Source organism: Schistocerca nitens, chromosome 5, assembly GCF_023898315.1.
Source record: "Schistocerca nitens isolate TAMUIC-IGC-003100 chromosome 5, iqSchNite1.1, whole genome shotgun sequence".
Classification (NCBI taxonomy): domain Eukaryota; kingdom Metazoa; phylum Arthropoda; class Insecta; order Orthoptera; family Acrididae; genus Schistocerca; species Schistocerca nitens.
The window spans coordinates 400,374,860-400,399,716 of NC_064618.1; the positions used below are offsets into that span (position 1 = coordinate 400,374,860).

Consider the following 24,857-nt stretch of genomic DNA (forward strand, 5'->3'; position numbering starts at 1 on the left):
TCTTTAGAATGCATATTTCTACGGTTAATACTTGGCAACCATTTGGCAATGCGCTATATCTGATTCTGTCACCCTGCCTTGATAGCCTCTTTCTTCCTACCTCCCCCCCTCCTCCTCCAAATTATAATGTACAGGCTACGCTAATTTATCGCGCAGCGATTCATACTCCCCTCCCCACTTTTCCCTCCGCGGATATCACATCTTTCTCTCCCACGCTCATTCTCTCGTATTTTTCACATGCAACTTTCTCTGCATCTGGCGTGCCAGTCATCATTTCTTCGTCTTTCCTCATATTTCCCGTGTGTCCAACAGCTGTCACATTTTTCAGATTATCATTTCCTGTTAAGTTCCCTCCTTGTCCCTTCGGCCTCATTTGACAGTCGTTCCCATGTCTCCAACCTTCTCACCGCCCTCTACAGAACTCTTCAGATGTTCACATATTTCCATATTTCACATTGTTCTCTACCTTTTTCATATCTTCTACCCATTCACCTCCACCTCTCGTGGCCTACACCCCCCGCCTCTCTCTCTCTCTCTCTCTCTCTCACTTTCTATATCACCGGCGGTTTCTGTAACCATTAGCACAGGTCGAACTTAATCCCTTTCTCTAATAACCCCATCATTTATGGAACAGTAATCTCTATAAATGTTCTTATTTTCTCTCTTTATATTGTCATCGGCCTTCGATGTTTTATTTTTGGTGTTTGAGAGCTGCAATATTGACCACATTATTTGACGCGTTTCTAAGACAGCTATTTATTTTGCAGCATCAGGCACAAGGTCAGTGCCTATTCCATCGAGTACGATCCCTACTTACGGCGTACCGTCGAACAGCCTATCTCGTAAGTACCTCTGACGCTTATGATTTTTCTTTTTTTTTCTACTTTACAGCTGTGAAACAATTTTTTCATTTTATTTTAACATGATTTCATGCAAAACTGCTTATATATATTAAAAATAGACATAAGTTTGAATTTCATTTGTTGTCATTTCATTGTAGGTAACTAACTGGATAGTACGTGCAACGTGTATCATATTGTCTTTCACAACTAAGTAAGTTGTGCGCTAAGTTTAGCCACCACATCGAACACCTAGTGCTGGTTGTGACGGTCCGCGCTTGGGCCGCTTAAACATAGCAAAAATTTTGCGTCATGGTGCTAGCAGTGCATAAAGAATGGTTCTGGTCTAGTCTCTTCCTTTAATAAAGTAGCATATGCACTGGCATGGAAAACTTAAGAACGAAAGTCCCCATGTCTGCCGTATAACATAGCTCGATGAAAATTGGACCGTACAAAGAAAGAACTCATTCAGTATTGAATAGAAGGTAACGGAAAAAAACGCGCAATGAAGCGAACAGGAAAGACACTTTTATTCAAAGGCAACAATTAAACTGGAGTCGCCACGATTTATGATGGTCCCATGGACTTTAAAGGCGGCACTTAATAGGTGGCGCAGTGGTTAGCACACTGGACTCGCATTCGGGAGGACGACGGTTCAATCCCGCGTCCGGCCATCCTGATTTAGGTTTTCCGTGATTTCCCTAAATCGCTCCAGGCAAATGCCGGGATGGTTTCTCTGAAAGAGCACGACCGACATCCTTCCCCAATGCGATGAAACCGATGACCTCTCAGTTTGGTCTCTTCCCCCAAACAACCCATCCTAACTTAATAGAGTTTGTGATCATCACGGATCATCACATGTTCTGCAATGTGCTCTCATGGTTATCACAAAGTCGATAAGGAGTTCTTGTGGTAGGGTGTCCCATTCCTCCACCAGCGCGTCTGAAAGCTGCTGGATGCTCGTTGGAGCATGTGAATGTCCTGCAGTATGTTTCCTCAGTGCATCGCACACGTTTTAATGAAATCAGGACTGAAAAGACGCACGTGGGAAAGGAACAGAGTTTCTCAATAACGTTGAAAGATTTGGAGGTCAGTAAACGCGAGAAACATCATGCCTCTTCACACCATTACACCTGGACCACCAAAACGATCATGTTCGTCAGTGCTCATACTCGCATGGAGAAGTTGGGAACATGTAATGCGGAGGTTCTAGTGCTCCCTCGGGCATGGGTGTGTGTGTTTGTCCTTAGGATAATTTAGGTTAAGTAGTGTGTAAGCTTAGGGACTGATGACCTTAGCAGTTAAGTCCATAAGATTTCACACACACACAACATGTACTACATCCAGGAAAACTGTCGAAGATGATCGGTTTGGTAGTCCAAGTGCTATGGAGTGGTAAAGCGTAATGTCGCATGGGCGGAGTGCCCCAGCACCTTCACCGGTCAACGTTGTTGTGACACTATACTCCTTCCACATGTACGTTCGTGACCCTCAATGAACAGCGCAGGCGGAGGAGGTCTTGGAATGAGAGGATACTCGGCGAATGGACTGACTTGTCCGTTCCTCTGACTTACACCCCATGGAGGGCGTGTGCGACTATACTTAGCATTTCTTTATATGTACGGTTCAGGGACCGATGACCTTTGAGTCTGATCCCTTCAACCCCCACAAACCAACCAACCATCTATGTACGGTTCAGTTTTCGTAGAGCTAGGTTCTTTGTCAGTGACACATCATGCGAAACCTATGTTCGTCCTTAGGTTTTGCACGCCATATGTCAAAAAATATGCAGCCATTACTTTAGATTTTTTTTTATATTTGTTTCATTCTGTGTGTTCTTTGCATTGTACTGAGTATCGTCTGATATTTATTTAATGTATTGTGTATGTCATTTTGAAGTCGGCAGCTTACATGACAAACTGAGAAGTTGAAATGGGGAATTTGTTCTAAAACGTGACCATTTAGCAGTGTTTTGGAAAGTGAATAGTCTTTTCCTTTAAAAACCATAACTCTCTTTCTGTTAGAAATATCAGAATTGTAGCCACTGTATATCTGAAGGAGAAAATGTACTGCGCTTTGCAGGTCGTCATCCCTCTTTTGTAAAATTTTTATGTCCTAAAAGTCATCTGGCGTATTTTCCCTTGTGTTTCGTCACGTATTTGCAGTCCCGTTTTTGTACTGTGTAACTCGAGTCAGCTCAGACAAATACTGCTCGTCACGTCTGTCATGCAAGACCCAGTCTCAACGGATATCGCCGTTTTTTCCCCTTTACAAACGAAATGAGATTTAAAGCGAATTTTTACACTGAAAAGCCAAATAACTGGTACACCTGCCTAATATCATGTAGGGACCCCGCGAGCATGCAGAAGTGCCGCAACACGATGTGGCATGGACTCGACCAATGTCTGAAGTAGTGCTGGAGGGAACTGACACCATGAATCGTGTAGGGTTGTCCATATATCCGTAAGATTACGAGTAGGTGGAGATCGCTTCTGAGCAGCACGTTGTAAGGCATCCCAGATATGCTCAATAATGTTCATGTATGGGGAGTTTGGTGGCCAGCGGAAGTGTTTAAACTCAGCAGAGTGTTCCTGGAGCCACTCTGTAGCAATTCGGGATGTTTCGGGTGTCGCATTGTCCTGCTGGAATTGCCCAATGCACAATACATATGAATGGATGCAGGTGATCAGACAGGATGCTTACGTATGTCTCTTCTGTCAGATTCGTATCTAGACGAATCAGGGGTCCCATATCACTCCAACTGCACACGCTCCACACCTTTATACAGCCTCCACCAGCTTGAAGTGTCCCCTGCTGACATGCAGGGTCTATGGATTCATGAGGTTGTCTCCCTATCCGTACAACCCCATCCGCTATATCAATTTGACTCGTCCGACCAGGCAACGTGTTTCCAGTCATTACAAACAAGATCTGGAGACAAATATTTGGTTGACTTCATACCGGGGAGATTCGTCGGGAAACTGGAAGAAGGACGTAGTTAGACGTGTGTAGCCCAGGAGTTTGGTATTGCTCCAAGCATAGTTTCACGAGCATGCAGGAACGGCTTAAGGCCCAAGCGACACAACCCGCCGCTTAGGGCACGAAACTGAGAGAGGCACCATACCTGAAAGGTGTGAATATACACTCAAGAGCCAAAGAAACTGGTACACCTGCCTAATATCGTGAAGTGGCCCCGTGAGCCGCAACACCACGTGGCATGGACTCGACTAATGTCTGAAGTAGTGCTGAAGGGAACTGACACCATGAATCATGCGGTTCTGTCCGTAAATCAGTAAGAGTACGAGGGAGTGGAGATCTCTTCCGAATAGCACGTTGCAAGGCATCCGATATATGCTCAATAATCTTCTTGTCTGGGAAGTCTGGTGGCCGGCGGAACTGTTTAAACTCAGAATAGTGTTCCTGGAGCCACTATGTAGCAATTCTGAACGTGTGGAGTGTCGCATTGCCCTGCTGGAACTGCCCAAGTCCAAGTCGGAATGTACAATGGACTTGAATGGATGTAGGTGATCAGGCCTTATGCTTACATACGAACCAGCTGCCAGATTCGTATCTAGACGTATCAGGGGATCCGTATCACTCCAACTGCACACCATTATAGAGCCTCCACCAGCTTTAATTGCCCCTTGGTGACATGCAGGGTCTATGGATTCATGAGGATGTCTCCGAATCCGTACAAGTATATCCGCTAGATCAATTTGAAATGAGACTCGTACGACCAGGCAACGTGTTTCCAGTAATCAACAGTCCAATGTCAGTGTTGACGGGCCCAGGCGTGGCGTAAAGCTTTGTGTCGTGCAGTCATGAAGGGTGGACTTCGGATCCGAAAGTCCATATCGATTATGTTTCGTTGAATGGTTCGTGCACTGACACTTGTTGATGTCCCAGCATTGAAATCTGGACCAATTTGCGGATGGGTTGATTTCTGTCACGTTGAACGATTCTCTGCAGTCGTCGTTGGTCCCGTTCTTGCAGGAGCTTTTCCCGGCCGCAGCGATGTTGGAGATTTGATGTTTTACCGAATTCCTGATTCAGGGTACAGTCGTGAAATGGTCGTACGGGAAAATACCCACTTCATCGCTACCTTGGAGATGCTGTGTCCCATGGCTCGTGTGCCGACTATAACACCTCGTACAAACTTACTTAAATGTTGATAAGCTGCCATTGTAGAAGCAGTAACCGATCTAACAACTGCGCTAGACACTTGTTGTCTTATATAGGCGTTGCCGACCGCAGCACCGTATTCTGCCTAGTTACATATCTCTGTATTTGAATAGGCATGCCTATATCAGTTTCCTTGGCTCTTCAGTGTATGTATCCATTCGATAGAGCGGTCCCAAATTAATCTAGTAGAGTATTTATTTTAACGACATATAGTGAGACAGAAACAGCCAAGACCAGTACTCCATCAGCGACGGAGTAGCGCTGCGGTATAGTGGTAGCAGACGGCATGGGGCAGGGCGGTCATGAGACGGGGCAAGTTCACATTTTACAGTACCTGCTAAGACGTACCTCTAAAAAGAATATAGCGCTAATATAATTTAGGACCACTGCAAGGAACCGATACGCAAAATACCTGTTTAAAATCATTTTGTTTGCGACGGGACACAGATGGACGCACTCCGGCGACATCGCAAAAACGAATTTGCTAGTATCTGCTGAAACAACAGAAAAAATGTACCTGACTACTATTAGAATGGCCGCCCAGTATACGAATTTAGAGAGACAGAGAGTTGAAAGAAAAGTTCTTCTAATGATACGTCCGGAAGTCAACACCTGTGGGGATATGAGCCGTTAAAGATCCGCAGTTCACAGCGTGCCTTTTTTTTTTTTTTTTACAGATGAGGCAGAATTCACAAGAGATGGCGTAGTAAATTACCAAAATACGCACTTCAGGGCAGACACAAGTCCTAGAGGAATAATGAAAGTAAAGTACAGAATCACTACGGTATTATTGTGAGGGCATGAAGTATCGGTGGATAATTTAGAGGACTATACACTTCGCCAAACAGATTAACCAGTGCTGTCTGTCACCGATTTCTGCGCTATTAATTACCAGTACTATTGGAGAACGCTACTCTCTCATAAAGACGGCTGTGGCTTATGCACAACGGGGCGCCACCCCATTTTCTACGGATCTTGCGACACTGCCTCAGCGCAACGGTTCATGAGCGGTGGATTGGTCGAGGTAGTCCGGTAATATGGTCTATCCGTTCATCCGACTTGAATCCCTTGTATTTTTTTTCCTACGAAAATGAAAACTAGAGATGCAGTTATTCACGGAATACCTGTTTTCACTGTTTCAAACCCCATACCTTCTGAAACACTTAAACATTTTAGGATGGAAACCGTGTCACAATTTGTGTCTGGTTGCCTACAGCATGCAACCCCCATTATGGTGCCGTTTGCGTTATTTAAAGTCTTAGTATTCCGGAAGGTATAAAGTGTAGAGCAGTGAAACCAAGTCAGACATCACTAAATGTACCTCTAGTTTTCATTTTGGTAGAAAAAAAAACAGGTGCCATTAAAACAATGTAAATTTGTGTTGAAAGTGATGGTTGCTTACTTTTAGCGATTGTGAATACCTGATCATTATGTGAGCTCCTGACATAGGCTCACCTATTTCCAATTACATTTTTTTCATTTTGTTTTATTTCGAAAATGTGGCAAGTTTGCTACGACACCCTAGATATATATAGAGGGTGTAAATGCAGATATTTTTATTATTGACTGAGGTCAGTTTACTGAACAACATCAGTATTTATGTCACTTGCAGACTAATAATTTTAGCTAATAGGAGGAGTATGTTTTACGTTGGTTAGTACCTCCGAGTCTTCAAGCACATGTGACAAGAGGAATCATTAATGCTTATTTTCCCATGGGCAGCAGCTCGGTCGTTGAAGTAGGGACGCGTGGACGCAAAGTGGTCAGTCTATACTGACAGGTATAGTTACGTTATTTAAGGTAACAGAAAGTGTTCAGCCACATGTGAAACGTCAACCACGACCTGCAACAAATGATGATGACCAAGGAGGTGTTTTAGCTGCTGTCACAGCTAATAAGCACATCAGTAGCGGACAAACTACGCGAGAATCGGAAATCTCAAAAACGTTGGTGTTGAGAATGCTACGTCAACATCGATTGCACTCGTACCATATTTCTATGCACAAGGAATTGCATGGCGACGAGTTTGAACGTCGTGTACAGTTCTGCTACTGGGCACAAGAGAAATTACGGGGCGATGACAGATTTTTTGCACGCGTTCTATTTAGCGACGAAGCGTCATTCACCAACAGCGGTAACGTAAACCGGCATAATATGCACTATTGGGCAACGGAAATTCCACAATGGCTGCGACAAGTGGAACATCAGCGACCATGGCGGATTAATGTATGGTGCGGCATTATCGGATGAAGCATAATTGAACCCCACTTTATCGATGGCAATCCAAATGGTGCAATGTATGCTGATTTCCAACGTAATGTTCTACCGATGTTACAACAAGATGTTGCACTGCATGACAGAATGTCGATGTACTTCCAACATGATGGATGTCGGGCACATAGCTCGCGTGCGGTTGAAGCGGTATTGAATAGCATATTTCATGACAGGTCGTCGAAGCACCATGGCCTGCACGTTCCCCGGATCTGACGTCCCCGGATTTCTTTCTGTGGGGAAAGTTGAAGGATATTTGCTATCGTGATCCACCGACAGCGCCTAACAAAATGCGTGAGCGCATTGTCAATGCATGTGCGAACATTGCGGAAGGCAAACACTCGCTGTTCAGAGGAATGTCGTAACACGTATTGCCAAATGCATTGAGGTTGACGGACATCATTTTGAGCATTTATTACATTAATGTGGTATTTACAGGTAATCACGCTGTAACAGCATGGGTTCTCAGAAATGGTAAGTTCACAAATGTACATGTATCACCTTGGAACAACCGAAATAAAATGTTGAAACGTACCTACGTTCTGTATTTTAATTTAAAAACCTACCTGTTACCAACTGTTCGTCTAAAATTGTGAGCCATCTATCTACATCTACATCTATACTCCGCAAGCCACCTGACGGAGTATGGCGGAGGGTATTTGTTTCTGACTATTACAGCGCCATCTGTCACAAAGCGAAAAAAGTGGTCCAAATAAAACATTCATATTTCTTTACGTACTACACGAATATGTAATAAAAATGGGGATTCCTATTTTAAAAACACGCAGTTGATATCCGAGATGGCAGCGCCATCTAGCGGGCCAACCATAGCGCCATCTGGTTTCTCCCAGACACGTTTCATTCTTTGTAGTTTTTTCGTTTGATGCTTATTTCGTGAGATATTTGGCCCTGTCACGATCAATGGACCACCGACAAAAATAAAATGGAGAAAACGACAGACTGGACACAACTTTCAGGAAGAATCCGAGAGATCATGAAAGTAGCAGAAGCACCACGCACGATGAAACACCGTTGGTGGAGCCACACATGTGACCAAGCTGTTGACCGATGAATCAGTGCATGGAAAAAATTTATTAGCCATAAATCCCAAGAGAACTGGATGAAATTCCTGAAAACACAGAAACAATCAAGCAAAATCATTCACAGTGAAAAACGACAGTATGATAAAAGGCAACTGACGGAGATCGAATCGGATTTCATGAAGAACAATACAAGAAACTTCTACAGAACGTTCAGAGAAAATATGACTGGATATCAACCATCCAACTTATGCTTCAGATGACCGGATGGAACCCTAGAAACCAATACCAAAAATAATTATGACATTCTGGCAGAGTACTTTGAGAAACTCCTCAACACGGACCCCCCCCCCCCCCCCCCCTATGGAAGTCATTATGACAGAAACGAGCACGTACAATCCAGATAGTGAACCTCCAACTCTAGAAGAAGTTAAAGAAATAATCAAGTCACTCAAGAATCGTAGAGCGCCAGGAGAAGACGATATCATTGCGGAAATCTGGAAGTTACAAGACCCAGAACTCACCAAAGACATCCACGGGATCTTGGAAGATATCTGGAAGACCATGGAAATTCCGGACGACTGGAAACTGCCCTGATACACCCACTACACAAAAAAGGTGACAAGACTGATCCGAACAACTTCAGAGGAATATCCCTACTACTGGTCACATACAAGATTCTCTCTAAAGCTTTACTGAACAGACTAGAATGCTAGACCGACCACTTGATTGGGGAATACCAAGGAGGCTTCCGCAAAGGGCGGTCTTGTGCGGAACAAATTTTGAACCTGAAAATGATTTTACAACACAAACAGAACCTGATCATTACCTTTGTCGAATTCAAAAAGGCGTACGACTCTATCGACCGGAAAACTCTCTTCAAAATTCTTGCAGAATACAAAGTAGACAACAAAACACGGACTATCATAGAGCGAACCTTGACCAACACGACCTCCAGAGTAAAGTTCTGTGGGGAACTATCAGAGCCCTTTGAAATTTGCACAGGTGTCCGACAAGGCGATGGCCTCTCACCTCTCCTTTTCAATCTAGTGTTAGAAAAGGTAATAAAAGAATTTGGAAACATCGCAACAGGGGATAACCCTAGGAAACCTACAGATTAAATGCCTGGCTTTTGCAGATGATTTGGCGATTGTCACGAAAGGTATAAAGGAAACAAAAGACGCTATTGAAAAACTACACGAAATCGCTTCCAAAACTGGACTACAGATCGCTTACGAGAAGACACAGTTTATGAGCACAAAGAAACTCTCATCTCTGAACAGAAACTACGGCACGATTTACAAAACGGCAAACTTCAAATACCTTGGTGAAACACTACAAATGAGTGGACATAACAGAGACTAAAACGAAGAAAGAAAAACTAAACTGATCAAGGCATACAAAGTAGTGTGGAATCATTACAACAAGAAGTATATCTCACAAAAAGCCAAATTACGCCACTACGACACGGAGGTGCTTGCCGAGGAACTATATGCACCAGAGACCACACTAATCCTAGGGCATACACGTATCAGACAACTAGAAAAAGTAGAACAGAAAATACTTAGGAAAATATTTGGCGCAACTAACAACAATGGAATATGGATCAAGAAACATACAGAGGAACTATACAAATATACGGAGACAATCACAGAAAAGATTACAAAACGCAGACTACAATTCTATGGACACCTATAGAGAATGCCATCACACAGACTGACCAAACAGATCTTTGACTGGGTAACCACTAGAAACAATAAATGGGTGGCAGAGGTAAAAAACGACCTGAGCCAACTGAACATAACAGCAGACACAATAAACGACAGTTAAAATTCAGAATCATCATTAAGGAAAGCAAACTACATGAGATAAACTGTGACAAACCAACAGGCGTGAAATGGACCGAAGAACGCAAGCAAGATCACAGCCGGAAGATGAAAGAAATATGGGTAACCAAAAAGGCAATCAAGATGAGGCCGAAGACACGAAGCCGACAACTAGCATGGACAGACGACCGGAAACAGAAACACAGCGAGCGAATGAGGGAAGTTTGGGCAGCAAGGAAGGCAGCAAAAGGAATTGCCCACGTAGTTTAGTCCAACTGCGCTCTTTAAAGGCAAAACACCATTGTGTATAAGTGCAGCTAGTTTTTCATTTGGTACATTAATATGGACACACATCAGTGTGTAGGTTCTTTTTTCTCTATGTCTACACTACTGGCCATTAAAATTGCTACACCACTAAGTTGACGTGCTACAGGCGCGAAATTTAACCGACAGGAAGAAGATGATGTGATATGCAGATCATTAGCTTTCAAGAGCATTCACAAAAGGTTGGCACCGGTGGCGACAGCTCCAACGTTCTGACATGAGGGAAGTTTCCAACCGATTTCTCATACACAAACAGCAGTTGACCGGCGTTGCCTGGTGAAACGTTGTCGTAATGCCTCGTGTAAGGAGGAGAAATGCGTACCATCACGTTTCCGACTTTGAAAAACGTCGGATTGTAGCCTATCGCGATTGCGCTTTATCGTATCTCGACATTGCTGCTCTCGTTGGTCGAGGTTCAATGACTGTTAGCAGAATATGGAATCGGTGGGTTCAGGAGGGTAATACGGAACGCCGTACTGGATCCCAACGGCCTCGTATCACTAGCAGTCGAGATGACAGGCATCTTATCCGCATGGCTGTAACGGTTCCTGCAGCCACGTCTCGATCTCTGAGTCAACAGATGGGGACGTTTGCAAGACAACAACCATCTGCATGAACAGTTCGACGACGTTTGCAGCAGCATGGACTATCAGCTTGGAGACCATGGCTGCGGTTACCCTTGACGCTGCATCACAGACAGGAGCGCCTGCGATGTTGTACTCAACGACGAACCTGGGTGCACGAATGGCAAAACGTCATTTTTTCGGATGTGTCCAGGTTCTGTTTACAGCATCCCTGTTTGGCGATATCGCGGTGAACGCACATTGGAAGCGTGTATTCGCCATCGCCATACTGGAGTATCACCCGCCGTGATGGTATGGGGTGCCATTGGTTCCACGTCTCGGTCACCTCTTGTTCGCACTGCCGGCACTTTGAACAGTGGACGTTACATTTGAGTTGTTTTACGACCCGTGGGTCTACCCTTCATTCGATCCCTGCGAAACCCTAAATTTGAGCAGGGTAATGCACGACCGCATGTTGCAGGTCCCGTAGGGGCCTCTCTGGATACAGAAAATGTTCGACTGCTCCCTTGGCCAGCACATTCTCCAGATATCTCACCAACTGAAAACGTCTGGTCAATGGTGGCCACGCAACTGGCTCGTCACAATACACCAGTCACTACTCTTGATGAACTGTGGTATCGTGTTGAAGCTGCATGGGCAGCTGTACCTGTACACGCCATCCAAGCTCTGTTTGACTCAATGCCCTGGCGTTATTACGGCCAGAGGTGATTGTTCTGGGTACTGATTACTCAGGATCTATGCACTCAAATTGCGTGAAAATGTAATCACATGTCAGTTCTAGTATAAAATATTTGTCCAATGAATACCGTTTGTCATCTGCATTTCTCCTTGGTGTAGCAATTTTAATGGCCAGTAGTGTAACAGTCTTCCCGCAAACACGTCTCATAACTTGATGTTTTCTGCTTGGTCGTAACTGCACCACTAAATGGACTACCCTTCTCAATACAGAATAAGCATTATGCGTCCAAGTGGGCACACATCAACATCTGACTTGCTGCTCAGGTGAAAATAAACATTAATGGCTTGGTTTCGGGAAATATACTCGGAGGAACTATCCAATCTAAAAAACATAGCAGCTCTAATTATTATTAGTTTGCAAATGACATAAATACTGACGTAATGTTGTTCAGCGTCCTCAGTCGCCAATAGAAATATACTTATACCCGTCACATACAACCATTTTTGAATCCTGATATCTTTGCAGGTACCTGGCGGCACTGGTGCACATGTTCAAAGGCAGCTTAGGCACGGGCATCATGGCGGTGCCGAACGCTTTCATGCACTCTGGGTACATCATGGGCGTGATCGGCACGCTTTTTGTCGGCGTGATGTGCACCTACTCGATGCACATGCTGGTGCGGGCGCGTTACGAGCTGAGCAAGCGGCGTCGCGAGCCCAGCCTCACCTACCAGGAGACGGCCGTGGCGGCGCTGGAGGACGGCCCGCGCTGCCTGCGGCCCATGGCCTCCTACGCCGGGTAAGCCGTCCCATTTCGCTGTATGGCCGTTCGTCGAGTACGTGAGATATTTTGCGTCAGCTTGCTGTAACATAAATGGCGCCCAAAAATCACCATACTCGCTTCACCTTTCAAATTTACAAAATGTATGCCGAAGGATGTAGGTTGCAGTAAATACTGGGAGATGAAGAAGCTTGCACAGGATAGAGTAGCATGGAGAGCTGCATCAAACCAGTCTCAGGACTGAAGACCACAACAACATCAACATGCCACTCTCGGAAGCAGGGACAGGAATAAATTGCTATATTTTAGCCCAAATTTTGTGTTATGTTTTTCCAAAATTCGTTGTTATTTTTGCCAAATTACTTGTTATTTTTGGCATATTACTTATAATATTTTCCATTTAGTAGTGTTTTACCACACGAGGGATCACTTTTTTGCCAAAGTGGATCCTGTTGCTTTTCCAATCCTGACAAATTTTGGCAAAGTCGATGTTGTATTTTTGCCGAATTCCTGACATATAATGCCATATTCACCTTATATTTTTAACAAATTCGTTGTTATTTTTTGCCAGTTTCGTTGTTATTTTTTGCCGAGTGCAGTGTTATTTGTTGCCAAACTGGGTGTTATTTTCCTGCCAAATTCTACATAATATTTGTGCCAATTTGTGTGTTATATTTTACCAAATTCTGTGTTATTTTTTGACAAATTCGATGTTAATTTGTATCAGTTTTGGTGTTTTTTTCTTCAGTCTCGAATCTCGGTGTTTTTTTTTTGCCAAATTCGGTGGTTATTGTGTCGAATTTGTGTTATTTTTTGAAAAATTTGTTGCTATTTTTGAGAAATTCCCTGTTTTTTGCCAAAATCGTTGTTATTTTTTGCCATTTCCGGTGGTGTTTTCGTCTTCTCATAAACATTAGTTACGTGGGAAATGAAATGTCATTTTAAAATTGTATATGAACCTCAGCGATGAGGAAGTCAGGAGTCAAAATGCAGTTTTAACATTTGATAACTATCGGTTACGAATATTAGTAATCTGCTGTCTTCAGTTTTATAATATTTTTGTACGACAAAATTACAACTTCGCGGTATCTCATTAAAATTGCCGATTTTCCTTTGTTTCGCTAAAAACCTCTAATTTCGTGTTATTTTTCGCGTTATCGTTATCGCGAAGTTTTCCTGTCCATAGCAATGGGACGTCTTCTGCAGCGTATGCAGGGTAATTTTTTTGACAGGGGTGATTAGAGTACACTCTTTGAAATTTTGAAATTAGTAGAGATAAAGTACAGAGCGTGAAGGGTTATCTACAACTTAAGCAGAAAATTGCATGCAGTTAAAAGAGTCGAAGGGTATGAGAGGGAAGCAGTGGTTGATAAGGGAGTGAGACAGGCTTGTATGACATTTGTTATTCAGTGCAGAAATTAGGAAAAGTAATTGGAGTTCAGAGAGAAAGAATTAACAATTTGTGTTTTTACGAAGACGTTATATTTCTGTTATAGATGAAAAAGGATTTTGTAGAGCATTTGAACGGAAAGAGAAGCGTTTTAAAGTTACAAGATGGGCAACCCCGAAATTTAAACAAGACTGCATAATAAAAGCGGATGACGCATGGGGAACTGGATAAGGAAATGAGACACTAATAAGTAATAGATGTGTTTTGCTATTTTGGCAGCATAATAGACTGCCTGAAAAACGAAGTGAAGCACCTAGACGACATGGTCGCATGTGCATGTAACTTCATACGCGTACACTCCATCGGTGGATATTTGAATCATTAGAGTTACAGTGCTCTGTGACAGGTAGAACTACCACCAGAGTGCATTATTGTTGTTCCTGTTTAGTGCTGGTACTATGGAAGGTAGTGTACGTAAAACACGCGAACAGCGCCATTTATTGATGACTATGAAGAACATGGAGATGCGCCTTATTCCTCTCTTACAGCATACTTGTCACAAAGTATTATCAGCGCCACACGCAGTTTGAAATTGACGTGGGTCACCATTTGACTGGTTGGTCGAATCGTGCAATATCTAGATTTGTGGGGCATATTTTACTTCACAAATAAAAACTCTTTCACATAAGCACGAGACATGACAGGGAACGAAATCATGAGAGCTGTACGTCTGACCATGACAAGAGAGGATAGCCGCATTCTTTTTCTTTATTGTTATTTTAACACCTTACAAAAAGTAGGCTGGCAGCAGCCTATCTACACCGCTCTTCGGCCACAGAAAAACAGCATACATGGATGGTAAAAACAGGAGACATACCGTACATAAGAAATGACATGAAGGCACCGTGGAAGGCGCTGGAGATACAAATAAGTTCATCAATGCACACAAACGTAGACAAACAGTTTCACACGCGAACGACGGAGCACACTGAGGAGGAACACTGACGCACTGGCGAAGAGAACACTGTAGCACATTGGTGATGATCTTCGGCGCACTGAACACACTTAGGAGATGGGGGGCCTGCCATTGGGTGCAGGAGATGGGAAGGGGGGAAGGAGAGGGGGAAGAACCACATGGGAGAATAGAAAGGTGAGGGGAAGGGAGAGGGCAGGGTCAGGTGTGGAAGCCTGGGGAGGGGGGGAGGAAGGGGGAGAACTGGGAGAGAGGAGGGGGAGGGAGAAAGGAAGGTGGGAAGGTGGGAGGAAGCCCTGGGGGAAAAGGGGAAGGGAAAGAAGGGGAGGATTAGATCTGATAGGAGGGGTATATGGAGGGAACGAGATCATCAAGAAGGGGGAGTTGGCAGAAGCCTCCTCAGGCAAGGGTGTGGAGAGTGTGAAGATGGAGAGCAGGTGCGAAGCAAGAGTACAGGCATGGCAGTGGGTTGTGGTGGGAGAGGATGGGAGAGGCAAGCGGTTGGGGAGGATAAGCTTGTGAGTGGTGTAAAGGATCCATATCCGTTCGAGGAAAAGGAGGAGGTGCAGGAAAGGAATCAGGTTTTAAAGGACCGCATGGGGGACGGGAGATGGATGCTATAGGTGAGGCAGAGTGCATGGCATTCAAGGATTTGAAGGGACTTTTAGTAGGTGGGAGGGGTGGATATCCAGGTGGGGTGGGTACAGTATTGTATACCAATCACATTTTAACCCTTCACATTTGCACCTGTCATCCGAGAACAAATAATGGACACCATGCAACATTCTGTGTCATGCCACAGCATTGGTCAGAGACTAGCAGCAGCTGGACGAGAGAACTAGCGACCAATGAGTAAGCTGCCATCAACACCACAATGTTTGGAGTAGTGCTATGACTGGGAAGCATGAACCGGTGATCAGTGGCGCTGCAGTGTGTACAGCGATGAATCGCACTACTGCATTACCCTGAATGACCATCGTCGGCACCGGACGAGGTGGCACGGTGGTTAACACACTGGGCTCGCATTCGGGAGGAGACGGCTCAATACGGATTTAGGTTTTCCGTGATTTTCCTAAATCGCTTTAGATAAGTACCGAGATGGTTCTTTTGAAAGGGCATGGCCTACTTCCTTCCCCATCCTTCCCTAATCCCATGGGACCGATGATCTTGCTTTTTGGTTCTTTCCCTCAAACAGACCAACCAATCATCGTCGGTGAGTATGGCGGCGACCTGGTGAGAGGTCCCACTGTTGTAGGGGCACAATGGTGCTAGGCCTGGCGTCAGGGTGTAGGGAGCCATCGGTTGTGACATCAGATCACGGTCAGTAGTGACTGAGACAACTCTGACGGTGCACATGTACATCACAGAAATCGTGCGTCCCCATCTCTTACCTCTAGTGCGACAGTATCATCGTGCCGATTTTCAACAGGACAGTGCTCATCCACATAAGACATGTTGAGACTCCTTGCTAAACCCGCAGGATAGGACAGGTAGCTTATATTGTGGAAAGGGGCCAAAATAAGCAGCTGTCAGTTACACTCGAACATACAACCTTTTATTTGATCAAACATTACAAGGGCCAGAATTAAAAAAAACAGAGGTTTAGTTTAGGAACTTAATTAGCGGCTGAATGCACTGTACAATCTCATGCCTTAAGGGCAAGACCACTTTCATTTAAAAACGGCTGAAAGCCAATAACTCAAAACTCAGCCAAAATCAGAAATTTAAAAGGCACAGCCTTACCTTAAAAGAGTTCCTTAATTAGGCTGAAGGCCTAAAGAATCTGACACTTGAATTCAAAATCGGCTGAAAGCCCAATATTTAAGAGTCAATGGCATAACCCAACCGACAGATAGACAACAGACCAAGCGACAGGTTAACTTCTGCTCCACCCAACCAGCACATGACAGGGATTTCAATGGAACAACGCTGAAGGTATCGGCACCCACAACGAATTAGACATTCAACTGTCAAACTACACGCCGTGCTGGACAGCCACAACACGACGAGGAAAATACACTGCCTGAACTTATGTCAACGGCCAGAGCAGGTAACCGGAGCGTTAATGGCCACAAGGCAGAAGATTCCGCTGGAGCACTTGAATTCAAAGTAATCAAAAGTTAAGTTAAACTCCACAGGAGGGTGGCTAGAATTACGCCAACTTGAAAACACACGTTGTTGCTCGTGGGAATGTCCCAACAGCCCACAACGAAATTCAAACGACACAATGTGAACAGTTGAGGCTGGCTGGTAGATTAAGTAAAAACTCAACTTTCGTGTCCGGGATCGGTGAGCCGCAGACCTCATAGCAATGGGAACAGCACCAAACACTCCGACTGCGCGTGGAGGCCGCCAACGACCCCACCCAGACATGTGCCCGGAGACTTCCTCTTCTCCACGCCAACCGACGAACTCCCCAGACCCGGAAACGGTGGAAGGACCAAATATCGTCGGCCGATGAGACGACCAAGCGAACAACCAACCAATGGTCGTCCCGCTCCAATCTCCCTCCGTCGTACAGTTCATGTGTGTCGCCAGCGGTCGGTGAGCAGTGGCTGATCGCACCTCAGCGGCGCTCCGTCGCCGACTTCACTGCTGCCGCATCCCGACTGCACTGCTGGTCCGTCTCCATCTGACTGCCAGACACACGACAATCCGGACATACTATCGGGCGCTCCAGAGATGGTACGACAGTGCACTTATCGATACGCGCTGCTGCTGCCGCTCACGGGCAAGTAAGGCAGGAAGTTAGTGACACCAGTAAATGGAATAAGAAAACGAGGCGGCGGTATCGTAATAGAAGGCGACAAACAATAAATGGCATGAACACGAGCCGCGTACGGCTCACGTGTGTCCCACTGAATTTTCTGCGAGATTCTGAGGTACTTCGTGGCCACCAAGGCCTAGTTCTGTCGCCGACAGAGCATGTGTGGTAGCAGCTCAGACGTCAACTACGTCATGGTGCCAGTGTCCAGTGTATCGAGGACCAGTTGCAACAGTCGTAGGACAACTTGACTCGGGAAAGGTTACAACGGCGTTACAGCACCGCTCCTAACCGAATAAGAGCTTGCATCCAGGCCAAGTGGATGTAATGTAATAGTGATAAGAAGGCTCATACCGCCAGTTTCTTGGTAAATTTGGCTAGATTTTGCTATCACTGAAATAACACCACATAGCCTCTCGACCTGTAAAGTTTTATTTCGTTGCCTCCTTCCCTTCTGGTTGCATTGCTTTCTTCGTCGGGCGCTGTAACTGACTATGGCCGCAGTAGATGGGGAATAAAACGCAGATTGGAAAGAAAAGCATGTCTGAAAAATAGTAATTCGTTAACAGTTACCATAAATTTAGACATTACACAATTTTTCTCGATATACAGGGGGTGTTCAATAGGTAATGAAATACATTTTTTTCATTTTTTTTAAAATGCGGGTTTTGTTGTGGGATATCGTGGAATATTCCCGCTTCAGCCAGTACAGTTTCATGAACTTCCGATAGGTGGTGGCGCTACGTGTATCCATCAAAATGGCGTCTGTAACGGAGGTGGGTTCCAGCCAGAGAACTATCATTGAGTTTCTTTTGACGGAAAAACAGAGTATCGAAGAAATTAATAGGCGCTTGCAAAACGTCTACGGAGATCTGACAGTCAATAAAAGTAGGGTCAGGCGTTGGGCGGGGCGTCTCTCATCATCGCAACAAGGTCGTGCGAACCTGTCAGATCGCCGCCTAACAAAATCACAAATAGCAACGATAGAGCATCTGTTTGGCCCAATGAAGGCTGCACCCCGCGGGAAGCAGTACTTGCATGATGGGAAGGTTATTGATGCAGCAAAATGTTGGCTCCGACGTCGACCAGTAGAGTGCTACCATACGGACATACACGCCCTCCCGGTAAGATGGTGTAAGGCCGTTGCACTGAACAGAGATTACGTTGACAAGTAGGGTTTTGTAGCCAAAAGGGTGGTGAAAAATGTGGTGTTTTGTAATCCTGAATAAAACACACCTGGTTTCAGAAAAAATGTGTTGCATTACTTACTGAACGCCTCTCGTGTTTTTCTGGAATGTAGTCTTGTACATAAATGAGAAGTGGACGATAAACAATGCAGACAAGAAGAGAATGGAAGCTTTTGATATGTAGTGCTGCAGCAGAATGCCGAAGATTAGAACTGAGATGAACTGAGAAGAAAAGCAATTATGATACAACTTGAGTACAATAAGTGATCGGTTGATACGACGCTTTCCTGAGGCATGTAACGCTTTCCTGAGGCATGTAGCGATTCATCAATTTGGTGCTACAGCAAAGTGTGGGGAGTGAAAAATGTGGAGATAGACCAAGGGCTGACTACAAATGCAAGTTCAAATGGATGCAGGATGTAATATTTATGTAGAGATGAAGAGGCTTCTTTAGTGTAGACTAGCGTGGGGAACTGTAGCAAACCAGTATTTGGACTGCAGACCACAACAAGCCAATGGACTCGTATTCTGGAGTAGATAGATTAACCATCTACATTTAGTTTCTCCATTCTTTTCTTAAATCACTCACGGCAGATACCGAGATGATTCCTTCAAAAAACGCAGTTGTCCATTCTTGTCCGCTAAGTGTTTGTAAAGTATTTGTTCCTAATTATTTTGTGGCAATATGGCTAAAATAGGTTTTTTTCTACATCTACAAATACAAGCCAGTCTGTTGCATTACACATATTTTGTTCTTGCTAACTTTATTGGTCGTACTGGATATTCTTTTAATTTTTCGTCACAATTTGTTATAATTTTCTCAAGTGCATTTGAAGAGGGCCAGAGATAAACTGTCACCTTATTTGACATTCTTATTTATTTTGAAAGCTCTGTATAAATCTTTATGTACTTTGGCTCCTTTTCACCCCTCTTCCGGCTCATTCCGTTTCCCCGCGACATAGTCTTCCCTCCTATCTTTTTACGACCCTTTTCCCTTCCTCATCAGCATTCTCTTCCTCCTCCGCTTCCACAGCGGCCTGTGCTAATAGTCTTCCTTTTCTCTTGTCTTGCATATGAAAGAGACTGTGGTTTTAAAAAAGAGGAGTTATGCTACTACACTCTTTTCAGCGTAACAGAAAAGTAACAGTTCACACTCTCTTGTCGTCTGGCAGCAAACATAAAAATAAAAACAAAAAATATAAAAAAAATTGGGTAATAACATACAGTGGAATCCAATGTCCATTCAGTTCTTGACAGCGAGAGTCTACAAGGGAGGCAGATGCTTGTGTGTGTGTGTGTGTGTGTGTGTGTGTGTGTGTGATGTGGGTTTAGTGCGTCAAACGGCGGAGTTACTAGGGTCTCATGTAATTCGTGATCTTCCACCCTTCTTAAATAATCGGTGACACTAAAGAAAGAAGTGCGATGGCACCAACCGCGGAGATAGTCGACTCATATCCTGGCGGTGGTGGAATATCGCGCCTCCAGTAATTGGTTGTTAACAGACGGTTAAGAAGTGGCGTGGGAAAATGGTGGTGGCCAGTGGGTCCTTATTAATAGCGAACAGTATCTCACAGTAGTGTGTTAAATCGCAAACCTCTTTAGAGTGTCTAATGGAGTGAGAGTATGTGACCGCTGAAGGTGCTCCGTCCACCGGATGAACTTAGCTCGTTGACTGGTACTACTCGCGAGCATTAGCCTACGTGTAGAGGCATTGTGTCACAGTCTCCGGTCTTGTCATTCGTACAATCGTCCTTAACAACACAAACATAAATCCATACAGGAAAATAATTTGAACCAGTTATCCGTATGACACAGATAACACTGCTGACGTAGCATACTGAGAAAACGATATCAGTAGCCGGCAGCTGTGGCCGAGAGGTTCTAGGCGCTTCAGCCCGGAACCGCGCTGCTGCTACGGTCGCAGGTTGTAATCCTGCCTCGGGCATGAATTTGTGTGATGTCCTTAGGTTAGTTAGGTATAAGTAGTTCTAAGGCTACGGGACTGATGACCACAGATGTTAAGTCCCATAGTGCTTAGAGCCATTCGAAGCATTCGATATCAGTACGTCAGTACCAACTATCAACACCCATGGAAACTGGTCACAACACTCACGTTTTAAGCAATTACAGTTACGTATCCCCTCCCAGTTACTATACAGTGCGGCGATCTTCCATCTACCTTGGAAAAAAGGAAGAAGAAAAACTCCTATTTTGTACTGACCCATGTTTTTAACCGAAGCTGCAATATACAGTGATGTGTGTCTGTTGTACTCTTTCTAGAATAAATTTACTTTCTGTATTTTCTCAAGTTCTCAAAAACTTTGCTGCATGCTTGAAAACACAAAATAACCTACAAGAAGCACGTTTCACATCTGATGCTCGGCACGTAACTTGTATTGCTCCTTTGCAACCACAAAACGAAAACTGCAGTGAATCATTGAACGTAAATTGTTGTCAACGCCGATTTAAATTAGTAATCAACTAAATCGAAATAAAAAAGAGCTACCATTAAGGTGTTCCTAAATGCATTGCTTACTACGGTGCAAGTGTTTCGATTGGACGCCTCAACTGGACCCCACGTTGGCGGCTTGTCTATTCATAACATATCCCAGTTATCCATTCGGAGAAAGGGCACCTGCATTCAACGTGGAATCTGAACCGCTTGTCGTTTCTGGTGAGTCACCATATTATTGAGAGGCGAATGCTAGGGATAAAAGACAGACTGAAATATTTGTTGTCGGACCGGGATTCGATCACGCTACGCTTTTGTGTCCAGGCGAGCACTTTACTGCTGTATCACCTGTTAAGTGCTTCCCTCCACCTGCTGACTGACACGGAACACTAATAGCACCCATTTGTTGTAAAATTTCTCAAGGTGTAGTCTTCTCGTTGTTCGAGTCATTTCATGGACTCAGTGAGTTTTTGGACTGATAACAAACAAAAACTCCTACAAAGCCAAATGTCACATAACGGCCCTTACACAGTTATCTGCTACACAACCAAGGAACGAATGGAATGGCTTTAGTCCATACATATTACAAAATAGATCTCTTCCTAAACCACTGTGTCGATTTCAACCAAACTTGGTACACATATCCCTTACGGTCAGGCAACAATCACTATGTGAGTAAGAACCACCTACCTATCATAGTTTAGGAGATATGATGTCATAAACAACGAAATGCGTGACAAACACTTGCGTTATGTATGACGTTTAAGTGCACTGTTCCTGTGCTATGACCTTATTCGTATCACGTTTTACACACAGTATCCAGATAAGCAGCTGAACGTACATACAAAATTATATCATTGTACGGTACATAGATCAGGAGATATGATGTCATAAATACTGAGATGTATGGAAAACTGACGCATCACGCATGACGTTTAAATTTATTACTTCTTCGTTACTAAATCTATTCGCAACATATTTTGCTGACAGTATCCACATGTGCCATTGTACGTGCCTACGAAAATGTATCACTCTATGACATATAAATCAGGAGACATGTCGTCATAAACACTAGGTAGTGAAAATGATCCGCGTCATGAATGAAGTTTTAGTATATTTAATCTTTACTACTGAGACACACCTGGAGTAGAGTCAACTTAAGGAAATCACTGACATCTGGTAGATCTTTTGACAGCTTTCAGTTACGAATTGAAAACTGTTGCAGGCGGAAACAATAGCCGTCTATAGAACAATGAAGAGAAGTTGCAACCGAGACAGTCTATAAGATCGCGTTGCAGACACGCGAAGCAGCTGCGCCCAGAACACATCATGTTCCTTAATGTGGACTGCACTATACATCTGTGTATTATGCATATTTCTTTGTACGAGTGCTTCATAATTTCATGTGCGTTTTTACTAATACATTGGAAATGAAATTTCTTCAGTGCTTCGCTGCAAACAATGTTAATTTTTTGTTTTCGTTCCTAATAGGAAAATTGTAAAACGAATACCAGGGCAAGACTGGATTTGTCAACTCGTAAACACACAAACAAATAAATATATGGAAATAAAAAATTCTATAACGCTAATTATCGAATCACAAACAAAACATTTAAGATTGCGGTATGGTAGGGCTGGCAGGCCTGGGGGGGGGGGGGGGGGGGGAGAAATGATTTTTCTGGGAGATGCCGTGCGTGTCAAATTAATTCACAAGCAACGAGAATGATTACAGTATAATTTATCCCTTGTAATTTGGACGTCATTGCTTAGGTGCTGGAGAGGGCCGTGTCCTGTAATTTTGCTGGTAGTGGATTTCCTGTTGACGATGACTTGCAAGAGATTACTCAACACAATAAAAAGCTTTATTTATAAGAGAGGCAAAAAATAAAAGATGTTTACTGACGCCTTTAGCAATGCGAACATAGTTGTATTTGGCCTATCGGAACTGTATTCAGTTGCGTGCAAAGTGCGCTTTGAAATTAAATGGAGCAGTACAGTCCAACGCATTGTGGCGAAATAAATAAAAAATTAAATTTATTGATTTTTTTGAAAAGATAAAAAATTATGGATACGGAACTGTAACTTCAGAATTTTTGAAAGGCTTTTTTTCGGACTGTATTGACCGGCTTGAATGCGGACAAATTCAGCGCTGCGTGAAATTTGCCTGTAATATAATTTCCAATTCAGATTAATTACATTTTTGAATTCTACGTCATTGTTGATCTAATCAGAGTTCTCACCTTAGACGTAGAATTAGTCCTTCTGCCACAATATTAATTCATTAATCGCCATCGATGTTCTTCTCTTTGTTGACCGTGTGTATCTTCCTAAGTCGGCATCGGTTTACTTCACGAAGACGGTGGAAACCAAGTAATACAATGCTACGTCGCTTTAAATAATTATCGTAAAACTTAGATATTTCTCACTATTTTTTATTCACAAGACAATAAGACTTGCTCTGCTCGTCGCACAAACCATAAATACTAACAAGATGGCTGCCTTTTCGCACACACCAAAAATTACGTCCATCCCCTACAAGATAGAAATAGAAAGTGTATCTTAACTCCTTCTTGGAGTGTGAAACAAAAGAGGATCCAATATGAACATTACAGAGATTATATTCTACATCCCTCTCGATTTAATCTTTGGTGCAGATTTTAAGGTATTGTATGCCTCTGCGTCGGAATGTGTCATTACAAGACACATACACATACACACACACACACACACAGGAAGACGTTGGTGACTTTGTAGCTGCGTCGTTCAAATTCATCCGTTGAGCGGCTTTCCCACCACATGGCTCAGGATACCAACAGAAATGATAGCAACATGAAAGAACCACCGACGAGTGTTACCGTACCCTCGCCAAGGGCAAGCACCTCAAACCGTTGGCAAGACGTGGCCACAAAGTGCTGAAAGCAGCGATCGCTCATTGTGTGTCGTAGCCTTGGCGCCAGGCTTCCTGGTGTAACCCCGCTGACGGCCAGAATTACCGCACTTTTTGCCGCACCAAGGCTATGGAAGCAGCTTTCCCGCCCTTAACCATCTACAGGATGTTACAAAACGGTACGGCCAAACTTTCAGGAAACATTCCTCACACAAAAAGAAAGAAAATATGTTATGTGGACATGTGTCCGGAAACGCTTACTTTCCATGTTAGAGCTCATTTTATTACTTCTCTTCAAATCATATTAATCATGGAATGGAAACATACAGCAACACAACGTACCAGCGTGACTTCAAACACTTTGTTACAGGAAATGTTTAAAATGTCCTTCGTTAACGAGGATACATGCATCCACCCTCCGTCGCATGGAATCCCTGATGCGCTGATGCAGCCCTGGAGAATGGCGTATTGTATCACAGCCGTCCACAATACGAGCACGAAGAGTCTCTACATTTGGTACCGGCGTTGCGTAGACAAGAGCTTTCAAATGCCCCCATAAATGAAAGTCAAGAGTGTTGAGGTCAGGAGAGCGTGGAGGCCGTGGAATTGGTCTGCCTCTACCAATCCATCGGTCACCAAATCTGTTGTTGAGAAGCGTACGAACAAATGGCTCTGAGCA

The 24,857-nt window shown here is 44.0% G+C and overlaps 1 protein-coding gene across 3 annotated transcripts in view; it reads left to right on the forward strand.

Annotated features, from left to right (window-relative positions):
• The window catches only part of LOC126259758 (proton-coupled amino acid transporter-like protein CG1139), a 149,053-nt gene that overhangs the window by 79,990 nt on the left and 44,206 nt on the right, over positions 1-24,857 (forward strand). For all 3 annotated transcript variants that reach the window (XM_049956751.1, XM_049956752.1, XM_049956750.1), the window contains exons 4-5: positions 768-842; positions 12,271-12,543. In XM_049956751.1, coding sequence (XP_049812708.1) covers positions 768-842; positions 12,271-12,543 — 348 coding nt within the window. The remainder of the gene's footprint in view (positions 1-767; positions 843-12,270; positions 12,544-24,857) is intronic.